The following is a 13,778-nucleotide window of genomic DNA, read 5'->3' as shown; positions in this document are numbered from 1 at the left end:
TCTCCTTCATTTCAAGGACCATGCCCTAAAATAAGCTGACAAGACTGATGGACGGCGTGGATATACAACACATACATCGAAGTGGGCCCCACCGTCAGGGTCGCATCCACCCGGCTGAATCCAACGGTGCAAACCCCGCGCACGTGTGGATGCAAATTCCACCGCATCCATCGTCTATCACACAAGCAAGTACACTCACTGCCTCCAAATCCCAACCGATGAGATTCTTAAGCCTCCTTTCATCTGCGACAGGCCCCATCACCCCAACGGTCCCGATCACTAATCCGTGCCGCCACATGCACAAACTGAAAAACCCGAGCACCCCATCCATGGGCCGCGCATCCCAATATATACGCACCATATAATCCCTCTCCTCCCAAAACCACATTTCCAAAGCCTCAGACATCAGAGAAAGACAGAGAGAGAGAGAGAGAGAGAGAGAGAGAGAGGATGAGCGGAAACGGGAAGAAGGTAGCAGAGCTGGCGACGAAGGCGTCGAAGGGCATAGATTGGGAAGGAATGGCGAAGCTTCTCGTCTCCGAAGAAGCTCGCAAGGAATTCACTTCTCTCCGACGCGCCTTCAACGAAGTCAATACCCAGCTCCAGACCAAGTTCAGCCAGGTTCGTTCTCCCGGCTTCCATCGTTTCTTTTTTCCCCATCTTCTACAGCCCTGAAAACTAGGGTTTCTCTTTTTATTTTATTTTATAATGGTATGGTAGATACGGTAGAACTGGAGTTTGGCATTACCCTGTCTTTGTCTATTGCGTGTGTGGCGGGATGTGGATCGATCGGGGACGTTCGTTTGGCGGGGCGCATCGGGGATCGAGGATTGAATGAAAAAGAAATGATAGTTTGATGATCCCGGCTTTCGTTTGCATTTTTGATTTAGTGGATGGGATCCTCCGATCTGCGCGGGGTCGCTGGATGGTCGGTTCCGATCTGTGTATCCGGCTGTCTTGTAGACAGTGTGGAGAGGGATTTACTACATTCCAATTCCGCCGCCTCTTCATCTACTGTGTGCGTGGCGGGAGGTGGATTGATCGGGGGTGTTCTTCTAGCAAGGGCTGTCATGGATTGAATGGAAAAACAAACATGTTGGATGATTGTAGCCCCTGTTTGCTTTTTTTGGCTGCGTGGGGTTTGAAGTGTTTAGTGATCGTGGCAGGGGTCGGTGGATGGACGGTTCTGATTTGTGTATCTGGCTGGCTTATGGACAGCGGGGAGAGGGATTTACTGCATTCTGGTTCTGCCATTTTTACCATTTGTTTTAGCCTCTTTTTATTGATCTCAAATTGGTGTTGATGTTTTGGAGTTTGGGTTTTACAGTGATTTAAATCAGGGTTTGGCTTGTTTGGGGATCTTGAGATTAGGGTTTTGGATTGCAGGGTGATTTTGGTTGGGGTTTGTGTTGAGCTGATGATGTTTTGGGGGTAGGGTTTTGAAATTAGCGTTTGATGTTGATGAGGAGTTTGGAGTTAGGGTTTTGGTGTTGTGAGGATTGCCGAAGTGTCATTTTGGTTGGGATACTGGATCTGAAGTGGTTTTTTGAGATTAGTGTATTGGGTTCGGATTATTCATGTTAACGTTGTCTTATTTCCCTGAGATTACAGTTATCTACGTATCATATCTGAAAATGCATCAAATATTGATTTGGGGCGGTGAAGGCAGTAAATTTGTATCCTGTGTAATTGAGGTACTGGTATTGTGCGCCATGCCAAATGATTGGAAGAATGGATAGATATCATTTCAATGTGGTTGTGAAATCATCTGTGAGTCATGATTGAGGTTCATCCAAATTCCAAACAGTACAAGGCATGATTTAGCCTTCACATTGCATTTGGATTCACCATTTACCACAATAAGAATGTGGATATATTTCCACCTCATCATGTTTTAGTAGGGGCACATTCAGCAGAAACACTCGATTTTTGGCAAAATCAAAATGGTTCAGCAGTTTATAATTATAGGAATTGTTTGTTGCTATCGTTTTTTCGAAAGGTAATACACCTTTTATTAAAATGGCCAAAAGGTGAGATCTTTACAACAACAACCCGATTTTACAACCCACTCCTTATTGGAAGAAGCAAAGATACAATCAGCCCACTCCAACACTGAGAACTTGGCCCTCTTAAAGACCTTGACCTCCAGTGCATGAATGTTTCGAAAGATCCTATTGTTCCTCTTCCCCCACAAGGACCACAAAACCACTAGCAACAGAAGCCTCTAGACTACTTTACCTATGCCATCTCCTCTCCTCCATGCCTGATGTAGACCTGTGCCCCACCTAGGCCCATGACCCACCATAGGGCCCAACATGTGCTGATTTTGGATTATTTATTTATAAATTTCGGGCCTAAATATTAAGATTTGCAATTTACTATTTGCTGTAACTACGAGGGCTGATTTAAAGACGTGATTGAAGATATGGGGAGATGTGATTGAAGATGTAAGGGCTGGTTTAAAGATAAGATTGAAGATTTGGAGGATTATTTTTTAGATTTGATTTTATTATTATTAGGCTTTTACCATCTTAGGTATGTGATTGATTCGAAATCAGTCTCTTAGTTGGGGGTTTCTTATTAAAGATTCCTTTATGGCCTATAAAGGGGGACGGTGTAGGAGGTAGGCATTCCAAAATTTTCCAAGTCTGAGTTCTTCTCAGTATTGTAAGAAAAAGCTTATATCAATACAATAATTTCTTCCTCTTTACTCAAATATTCTTGTGGGTGTACTCTTGTCCATTTCTTTGCAATTTGAGTGTTGAGATTTCATTGACTCAATAACAAGGTTGCACCATTTTGGTATTAGAGTGAGTGATCATTGGGGAACTGTTGGCTCTACACAATCTCCTAATGGCTTTGAAGCGAGTGACATAATAAGAGTTTGTGTAACTAATTCCATTGATCCATGTACTTACAGAGTCGGTAGATCAACTCATGCATACGGTTTTCAATCTCACTAATCAAATATTCTTGTGAGTGTATTCTTGTCCATATCTTTGCAATTTAGGTGTTGAGATTACGTTGACTCGATAACCAGGTTGCACCATTTTGGTATCAGAGCGAGTGATCATTGGCTAACCATTGACTCTACATAATTTCCTAATGGCTTTGAAGGGAGTCACATAATAATAGTTTGTGTAACTAATTCCATTGATCCATGTACTTGCATAGTCAATAGATCAACTCATGCATACAGTAGGCAATCTCAGCAATCAAATATTCCCGTGAGTGTATTCTTGTCCATTTCTTTGCAATTTGTGTGTTGAGATTACATTGACTCGATAACCAGGTTACACCATTTTGGTATTAGAGCGAGTGATTGTTGGGGAACTGTTGGCTCTACATAATCTCCTAATGGCTTTGAAGGGGATGATATATTGAGAGTTTGTGTAACTAATTCAATTGATCCACATACTTATAGAGTTGGTAGATCAACTCATGCATATGGTAGGCAATCTCACTAATAAGGCTAAGTGATCAGTTATGTAGTGGGCAAGAGCCACTAACGCCTTTGTTGAGAGCTCGGTGGAGGTTTTTCAGGAAAGCTAGTGGGAAATTTTCCTCTTTTTAAATGAGAGTTGTGTAACTAATTCAATTGATCCACGTACTTATAGAGTGGGTAGATCAACTCATGCATATGGTAGGCAATCTCACTAATAAGGCTAAGTGATCAGATAGGTAGTGGGCAAGAGCCACTAACGCCTTTGTTGAGAGCTCGCTGGAGGTTGTTCAGGATAGCTAGTGGGAAATCTTCCTCTTTGTAATGATTGGATGATTTTGGTTACCCTTAAAAAATGGCTTCATTTCCCAATGAGTTTTCAATGTGCTGAAAGCTTGCTTAATTTTCGCTTCTAATTACTACTCTTACTAGCATAAAATTTGTAGATCATTATATTTGGGTGGGTGAGGAGCCCCTTATGATCAGATTTCCGAACATCTATAACTTGAGCCCCAAGAAGAATATTCCGGTTGCGAGCTGTTACGAATTCTCTAATTCCAGCATCGTTTGGGTCATCAAGTGCACAAGGAATCTTCACAATCGGGAAGTTGATGAATTTGTGGGGCTGCTTGATTTCATGTCTCAGGTGAGTCCTGACCCTATTGCTCCTGACAGACCGATCTGGGCCAAGGATAAATCCAGCACGTTTTCGGTGAAATCTCTCTATTCTCTCCTTACCTCTTTGGCCAACCCAGCTGGCCCTACGGCCCCCTTTATCTGGAAATACCCAGCCCCCCCAAAATTCACCTGTTTCGTCTGGTTGGTTCGAAGAAAACGGATCCTCACAGTTGTTAATCTAAGGAAAAGAGGCATGCAAATTGTGAACATATGCCTCTGCTGCATGCAAGATGAAGAAACTGTCGACCACCACCTCATCCATTGCCCGTTCATATCTCAGATTTTGGCGGAATTATTCAAAAGGTTTAATATCAATATTTGTCTTCCGAACTCCTCCCCCAATATGTTGGCATATTGGCACGGTTTTAAGCTGGGTAAATGCAGATCTCAGATTTGGAGAATGGCGCTTCTCGCTACCTGGTGGTCAGTCTGGGAGGAAAGAAATAACGGATGTTTTAATGACAAGATCTCTTCGGCTGAAGTTGTTTGGGATAAGGCCAAAAGACTGGTGGTCGAATGGGCAGTCTTAGTTAATTACCTTAAGGATTATGATCTTTTGTTTTTAGTTTCCTAGCTCTTACTGCTATCCCAGCAGTCTTTCTTTGTATTTCCTATTTCTTTTATATAATCCCATTATCTTTAAAAATAAAATAAAATTTGTAGATCATTTGGGTGGCTCATATAAATCACTTGTACAATATTTATAAATTCCAAGGTATCTTGGTAGTATTGATTTTCGAGTATGAATACTTTAAGCTTAACTTATTACATGTGCCTAAAATAGGGAGATTCGTCGTTAAGAAATAGAATCATGGCTGAGATTGTTGGTAAACTTGCACCTTGTATTGTGGAGTTTCTTTGCTTATGTTCTCTGTCAGATGAGAAATAGGGCTTTCAATTGGCTCGGCACAGGCCGGTTTCAGCCTGGATTTTGAACTTAGTGGCTGGTCTGTTCAAAATTTTGATTTTTTTGCCTGGTTTACTGTTGGCACTATTGAGAACCCTGTTAACCACTTTTTTTTTAATATACTTTTATTTCTTTGATGCAGGAACCTGAACCGATAGACTGGGAGTATTATAGAAAAGGAATTGGTTCTCGCTTAGTTGATATGTATAAAGAGGCTTACGAGAGTATGTGCTCTGACCTACTGTTTCTAATGTGCAATTGCCATTTGAGAAAGCACTTGGTTACAAATTTACAATCTACCATGTCTATTTTTATTTATTATTTGAAACGAATATCTATTTGGTTTTTGACTTTCATGTATTTTTAATTATATTCTAGTTTCATCTTGCTTTCAATACTTACAGTTTTTTTGAGTAAAACTTTAATAAGATCTCCTTGGCACACTGAGAGATCCTTTGTAACCTAAGCTCCATCTACTCCTCCAGGCTTGAAGCTCCTGGTTTTCTTGTGTGACCCAACCTTAAGAATTAGCATCCTTTACTCTTCCAAATGCGCATTGAGTTTGCACTCTTATGCTGCCAAAATTTGACAATGGTCCCATTATCTATGCAGAAAGCGACTGGCATATGAAGAAGTGCTGAAAGACATTTAACAAGAGAGCAATCTCTCTCCAGTCTCAGACTACGCCACGTACCGCCATTCTCTACTATAAATAATGCCAATAACTCTGTAATTTTTTGCTCTTGCAATTAGTATTCACAACATTGGTTAAGAGAGTATAAAATCATATTAAAAATGCACCGCCAGGGAACGATTGAGATTTTACTGAACAAAATCAGCTTGGATTTCACCTGTTTCCTTTCACTTTAAATTCGTGTAGCCCACACCAAGCTCTCCTCTTCTTCACACTTGTAAACCTGCCCAACATCTCATTATGGAGATTGTGAAATAAAGGATCCGTGGGGCCTACCCTAATGACTGCGTGACATCCATTCTACACATTTGTTACGCCGTCTCATTTTTAGGACGTCAACCTAAAAATTAGGCGGATTGGGGACTCGAGTTGGCCACAACAAAAGAAACAGTGAGGATGGATCACCCACCGTTCCCTTCTATTTTCTTTTTTTGTGTGTAGCTGCCACCTTTTCTCCGCTTCTCTCTTCTTTTTTCTCCCCCCTCAGATCTCTGTCCCTTTTCCATCTCTATCCCATTGCTCCATGTGCATCGCATGTGCCCTACCCCTAGTAGTCTCATAAAAGAAATACTCCTCAAATGTTTAGCTCATCAACTTGTGCTTGTAACTTTTAATTGCAAGAGTATATTCTTCACTACCATTTCCTTAAGGAGGTCATGGCCAACGCCATTTTTTGCCCAGCTCTGTGCTCATTAAAAGGAGGAGAAGACACTATAGAACATGGCCATAGTGTTTTTTTAAAATTTTTTTTACCTCTCTTAAATCAACATGACCATGGTCAATAATTCTAACTGGCCCAGAAAACCTCCATTGATGTAAAATCAGCCCTTTTCTTGTCCAGTTGGGTTTAAAGATTCATGCGAAGCCATGGCAGGAACGTTTCTTCAAGGGTCAAAGATAACACGCACAAAGTTATTATTTATTATAAAGATGGGTGGAATGAAGAGGTTTGTTAAGTCTACATGTGTGTGGTGCCGTTCACCTGCATGTAAGCTGGCATGCATGCCAATACATGGACCCAATCTCTATTAGAACACCCTTACTTCCCCTACTTTTCTTAAACTACTTTCTGCAAGAGAGCATTCTTCTTTCTATTGAACGTCCACCACCACTTGCTTAGGAGACCCATTGTTCTCCCTCAACTGTGCTTTACTGATGGCGCTCTCCTTTTCAGAGTCCTGGGTTTCCATCCTATCATCTTGGTGGAATTTATTCTTCTTGCACTTCCCTTCCCGTAGGAAGTCCCTCTGAATCTTCTCCAGCTTCTTGGCCATCACAATAGGGAATTTTGAACAAGTTTTGCTTTTTTGAACTCCATGAAATAGGCACATCATAGTAATTAATCCTCCCATTCTTTCTTCCATGTTAACAGCTGTACATTGTTTTTCTCTATGTATAAATGAAAGAGGTGAGACACGCACAACGATGACTATTTTAACTAGGGGGCCCCTACCAAGTTCGTAACCAAGCAACCATATGTGAAACACATCAAGGTAGGCCCTTAAATGATTGGGGATCATAATCCACCACCATGCTTTCTAAGTAATGCCTGTGGTAGTGCACTGGACACTCACTTCTAGGTCAAGGTTACTTGGATCATGAGTTGCTCTAGCATGTGGTCGTACAGGAATGGGTATGCGGCACCCTACTTTTTCCAATACTTGGTATGCTAGAGGTGGGGTCATGCAAGTCCCTCCAACGCATGATACAAATATATATATATATATATATATATATATATATATTATTGGTATCATAGACATGTGTTACTTCTGCATTTCTGAGTAAGTTTCTTGTACCATGGATAAATAAGGTGATTATTGCTGCGGGATGATATTACTTTTATTTCTGTCTTGTTATTATGGCTCATGTTTCACCTACTGTTTCTAAGATTAGTAAGCTTTATTCATGTACCCTGATAAGTATGCTCTATATTTTCCTTTCGTGAGATCTTTTGTATCAGAAAACTGGGTTTGGCTGACTAAGCTGAACACATAGTTTACAGTTGATTTAAATGATCAACTTATTTAATTGTATGTTTGGACTCTTGGCGTGAAGCCTTTCATAGTCCGTCTGGTTACAGTTTTCCAGTAATTCTGATCATTTAATTTGCCTTCTTATTTTGGAGTGACATAAGGTTGCCCTACTAGATTTATTTCCAGTGTATGGTTGTCCAACTCTTATGAGCCAAATCACAATACAGATTTTAAAATCAATACCCTCTCAGCATCAATTCCCTTATCTAGTCATTGACACCTGATTCTATTCATTGCCAACCTCATGTGATGCAGGATAATTAACCACTTGCTCTAAAAGCTCGAACTGATAGAGCATGGCGAATGAATCCCTTTATCTCATAGCCCAGGCCCTACATCCTATGGGTTAGGACCTCGGCCGAACCTCCCTCGTGGCCCCCACTTCACATGGGTTCCACTTCACACGAGTCACCCGCTTCACATGGTGGGGCCCGCCTCACACGGGCCGCCCACCCCGAGCGTGCCCCTACATCCCACAGGCCACCCCACTTGAGCCCGGTGTGAAAATGCCCTTGCATTATCATTGCTTCATCTCTTCTAGATATTCCCGAACCATCTCGGCATTTTTCTTCTTCTCTCTACTCTACTCTTCTTATAAACAAGAATACTTGTATGAAATAGAATATCAGTCTCCTAAGTCTAAAATCCATGCCACTGACTATACAGTTGTCAATCCCTACAATGTTTATGCGAGTCCTAAAGATTCTCTGGCCAAGAAAACCATAAAAAAACTTGTTTCTTCAAAGTCCTCTTGCATGTTAAAAGAATATGTCATGTCATCAAAATTTGATCAACATCTGATCATTGCTGGACCAAAGGAATCTTTTATTTCCTTAGATTTGTCTATCCATCTCCATTTCCAGTGGCTTGCTGATGGCTTTACTCATCTCCGTTCGGGAGCCATCAAAATCGCACTCACCTTCCACGGCCGCCAAGATATGGAAATAGCAAGCAATCTGGCCCTCCTTGACACTCGGTTTCTCAGGTACAATCAAGCTGTCATTGGCACTCTTCAGATTATGCTTAATGCAAGCACTATCTTCTTCACCCTCTTCCCAAATTATATCATTTCTTTGCATGATCCTCGCCTTTTTGATGCACTCAAGGCTCAAGTCCAAATCCTTGGAGCCGACATGCAAGGAGCAGTTGCAGCTACTTTACATTATTAGATGGCCTTTCGACTTCAAAATCATGCCATTAACTTACCCATCAATGGCATCAGTCAGTCCCAGGATGCCTCTCTTCTCAAAGAGGAAGAGACAGGAGTCCCTCATTGTACATTTGTGGCTAAGTAGCTTTCTAATGATCAGCTCAAATCCATATTGCCATCTAGATGGATCACTGCCTATGAACAACATCAGTCTACCTCCTAGGTACTGCATAATACTGAACCCACTTTCGTTCAAGGACAAGATAGTACTGGTGAAGCCATATTTTCATCCCACAACTAAAGCACAAGTCTTCCCTACTGCCTTGCTAGAACAAAATTTGATCGAAGCACTTGGTCTGGTTCCCATAAGCCTTTATTATACAAATCTCCTCAGGTAGCAAGGCAAACACATCTCATGGGATGTGTGATTGTGATGAATGCTGGGAAGATCAGCTTGATGACGATGATTCCCATGGTTCTAAAAAGAAACAACCCTCTTTTCAGCAACGACTTAAGCAATGATACAAAAAGCAGGGGACCCTGAGGTTGGTCTCCTAGGTGAACCATCTGAAAGTTTGATTTCTATGTGCTTTATCCTAAGGACAAGTCATCCCCCACTTCTCTACCTTCGCCATGTAAATCACCCATTCCACCACTAAAGGCACCACCTCCAAAACCTACACTAGCTCCATACTACCAAAAGGCACTTTCCCTTCTCACTGCCAAATCCCCTGGTTCTTCACACCCTACCATTCCCTCTACTCCTCAAATACCTGAAGTCTGCATGATGGAACCTTCACCTGTGTCTGTTTCTTTTCCGCCTCCTGAAGATTTTGAATATCCGCTAGCACGAGAAGCTCATACTTGGAAAATCAAAACCCCAGCTGGCAAACAGATCTCTGCTACTAAAGCAGCTCTAAATTGGCTAGCAGAAAACAGTCTCAAGCAAAATCAAGCTCTCCAACAGCTCTTAGCAACTAAGAAACATTTGTTGAGCTAAGAAGCACAAAATCATACCATTCTTATTAACATGCTACAAGCTAAACTTGGGCAGCTCCACACTGAGCTCATGCAGATCGCCGCAACTGTTACGAACTGGAACATTGCTAGCTCATTGCTTGCACAAAAGGAAGCTGAAAAGAAATCACTCCAAAATCGGCTCGACTCGATGATGGCCCCCTCATCTCACCCACAACCAAACTATCTCCAAGACTTCCCCTTTTAACCCCTACTTCATTACCCTATGTTCCGCATTATCAACCTCAACTTCTTCATGTACCACCTGCAACCTCGAATCATGTCAAAGACCAAATCCCTTCAGCCTTCCAAACCTACCTGCAGCAACAGGAAGCCTCATTACCTTCAACTTCCAAATCTACCTGCTTTAAAAGCCTTTCTAAAACACTCAAACCATCAACTCCAAAGTCTCCTCCCCCTGCATTCCTCATTAAAGAATCCAATGCTTTTTCCAACCCTGTCATGTCCTCCCTTCCCACAGTTGATCAAGACCTCAACCCAATCCCTTCTTTTCTTCATCCTTTTATTGTGCATTATTGGTATCAGAACTTTGATACCAATAATGCACAAGAAAATGATGAAGAAAAATACTAGACTAGCAAGAGCCATTATACAGCCGGGACACAACGATTTCAAACCTTCATTCAAATATTTTCTTCATACAAGGAGTTATTACTACAATACTGAAACAAACAAGGGGCTACAAGACTCTTGGCTAGGACTTACTCTGCCGGGTTAATGAGAGGGTTCTCCCTTTTATAGACCGACGAATCTGGATTTTACATCGTTTCGGGTTCGCTACAGTAGCTAGTGGATAAGGATCCGGATTTCACAATCTTTTGATTCCGCTCCAGTGTTCTACTGACACTATAGTAATACATAAAAGACAAACTGCTATAATGACATATAGTTGTACTATTTGTTTCAGTGTTGCCGACACAATAGTACTTTTCTACAGTACAGGGTTACAACAGTAATCACTTACACTAATCAACACTTAGCTACAATAATTGCTACAATAATATTGCTCCAAGTTGGCGGGCTGTTGTGCGGCCCATGAGATTTTTGTTCCTTGGTGCCAGGATGCTTGATCAATCATCAAACTCTGAAGAGAGAAGGTTGCCGTTGGAGTCGAGGTCGCTCCGAATGCCACACACACACACACACACATAAATAAATAAATAAATAAGAGGATGGATCCTGTACAAATTTTGTAGAAAAAGCTTATTCTAAAACAATGCTTGTGAGGCCCACTATGATTTTTGTTCAGAATCCAATGATTGAGAAGTGTTGCCCTCCACCAAGAAAATGGGATGTCCCAACAATAAGGCTGATGCAACCATCATGTGGGCCCCCCACATGAATTTGGACGGTGGATGTTAATTATTTTCTATGGTGTGGTCCACCTAATGATTGCGTATACGTGATTGTTGGGTCATCCCATCATGGTGGGACTCGATGTGCAGGTACACAACATGGTGTTTCCCACACATAGCTGAACAACATTTACATGTAACCTGATGTAGGTGAATAAGAGTGGTAGAAAAAGCTTTTTCTACAAACATTTTAAGAGGATGCTGCCAATATATACAAACTGATGTTGTAGTTTATATGAAGTGATGAATATTATTACTGTAAATATTGGCTGGATCCTTTACACACGTTAACCAGGATGAACAATTAAGAATAAAAAGAATCATAACTTGGGTTGGTAGAAATAGAAATCAGGATCACAAACGATCCATGATCTGGATTTCGTGATGACGAATGACGATCTAGGTAACATTCGTCCAGGTTGCCCTTTCATTCCAGTCCTATTCCAGAAGTTTGCAGTCTCAAAAGAGATTGGCATTGAAACAATAACTGTATGATGTACTTTAGACCATTCAAAAACTTTACTAAGCTGGTGTAGTGATGACGTCCGGAGCTATAAAGATTTGGTAGATAGGGAAAAGTACTGCTTGATGAAACTAAAAATTCTTCAATCTAGATAAACATTGATTTTAACCTCAAAGGCTGAGGCAACAGTTCCTATCTGATTTCGTAAGCTATAACAAGGGCAAACTGATGGTTGGGTGGGTGCGAATGCCCGTTTTTGCTAGTAGTATGTATCACTACTGGTTTCAAGCACCATGGCTGTCTGTATTCCCTCTCTCTTTACCTGCATTTTCTTGTGTTGTACTTTACGTATTTTCTTTGTATCTTCTTTTACATTTTAACCGTCTATTCTGCAGGCATACAGGTCCCCAAGTATGTGGACACCGTCACGCCTGAATATAAGCCGAAGTTCGAGGCACTGGTGAGAACAGACACTGATATGATATTGCCAATGTACCGTTGCTGCTGCTGCCACGGAACTGAAAATTGCTTTATATTGCATCATGAATTTATTTTTCTGTCAAAATGCCCTTTTATTTCCTCTAAAAAGGGGGTGGGGTTTGAATTTAGTTCTTGTGTGCTATGGAGAACTCATGCCTTGGTAGTGTACACCTATTTTTAATATTTCATTGAACGTCTTGCAGTTGGTGGAACTGAAAGAAGCAGAAGAGAAATCTCTCAAGGAGTCTGAGAGGCTGGAAAAGGAAATTGCTGAGGTTCAAGAGATGAAGGTCAGAGAAAAGGGGAATCCTAATGATGTTTAGGCATAGGGATTGAAAATCATCTTTGTGGCGCACACGTGCAAGCGTGTCACATTCATTGGCTGGCTCCCACTGTGAACATGCCCTGGCCCCAAAACTCAGGCCTTTCCACTCATCAGTCTGGCCATGTGTATGTACACCGTCTGTGGACCTTCAATCACTGTGATTTTAACTGTCCACCTTTTATTGTACTATGTGACCTGCTTGATGAGTGAACTGATCTGGTTTGTCAGCCAAGGCACGTTCATCATGTGGGCCATCTTATGAAGGGGGCGAGATGTATCTTGTGCTGTCGTGCATGTGTGCCACCAAGAGGATTCTAGATTCTCTGCATGGGCATATCCCTGTTTAGATGGCAAGATTCCAAAATGCAGACATGGAAATCCTCCATAGAAAAACAAAAAAGGTGGAAAACCATGGTAAAGAATACCCACCCAGTTCACCATTTGTTTTGCAACTAAAATTTCCACGGAAATTGATTTGTGTTTCCTTTGCTGGTGTTTGGGTAGTTGATCTTTTTAGTGTGGAAAACCAAAAAGAGCCTTTGACCATGGGTTGGTGTCCCTAGAGGAAATGCTAAATGCTAATGGATTATTATTATTTTTGGGAGACATCAATTCATTCATTTTCTGAGGAAAAGCGGAATAATGACAATCTTTTTCCACATCTACTATTTATTATAATATAACGGTGGAGAACACCATGTCCGTGGAAATCGATTTCATTTCCAACCATCCCAAACAGCTAGGAGGGCTCCATGCGTGAAAAAGTGCCATCTGTTATTTCCTTCAAGTTCGTGTGTTGAGTTTTGTTACAAGCACTTGTTCAATCTTAAACAGAGAAAGATAAGTACCATGACAGCAAATGAGTACTTTGAGAAGCATCCTGAGCTCAAGAAGAAATTTGATGATGAAATCCGGAATGACTACTGGGGCTATTGATCAGGCCATTTGATCTTTAACTCAAGGATGGAAATGCTCTGCAGTATTTTTAGTTCTATCCTTTTTGGATCGTTCTGTTTTTCTTCAATAAAGTGAATTGTTTCCTTTTGTAATTTGGGTTGTCTGCATACTGGGGGGAGAGAATTTTGAGTTTCATGTTTCATTTGGGTTTCTTTACAGTGAGGAATCCAACACATGATGCAAATCCATGTTCAAACAGATATGGAATTGCCATTCTGGCTAGTGTACTTTCATTAAGAGTATCTCTTTGTGA

At 41.2% G+C, this 13,778-nt stretch overlaps 1 protein-coding gene across 1 annotated transcript; it reads left to right on the top strand.

Annotated features, from left to right (window-relative positions):
* The first annotated feature begins 375 nt into the window (after positions 1-375).
* Positions 376-13,778, top strand: LOC131227049 (ATP synthase subunit d, mitochondrial). Its single transcript, XM_058222742.1, has 5 exons — positions 376-621; positions 5,170-5,251; positions 12,159-12,223; positions 12,447-12,533; positions 13,403-13,778. The coding sequence occupies exons 1-5, from the start codon at positions 451-453 to the stop codon at positions 13,502-13,504; spliced, it is 507 nt and encodes a 168-aa protein (XP_058078725.1). The 5' UTR covers positions 376-450; the 3' UTR covers positions 13,505-13,778.

Source organism: Magnolia sinica, chromosome 15 (genome assembly GCF_029962835.1).
Source record: "Magnolia sinica isolate HGM2019 chromosome 15, MsV1, whole genome shotgun sequence".
NCBI classification, from domain to species: domain Eukaryota; kingdom Viridiplantae; phylum Streptophyta; class Magnoliopsida; order Magnoliales; family Magnoliaceae; genus Magnolia; species Magnolia sinica.
The sequence above is the reverse complement of the archived record's forward strand: the minus strand, read 5'-3'. Positions and strand labels throughout refer to the sequence as shown.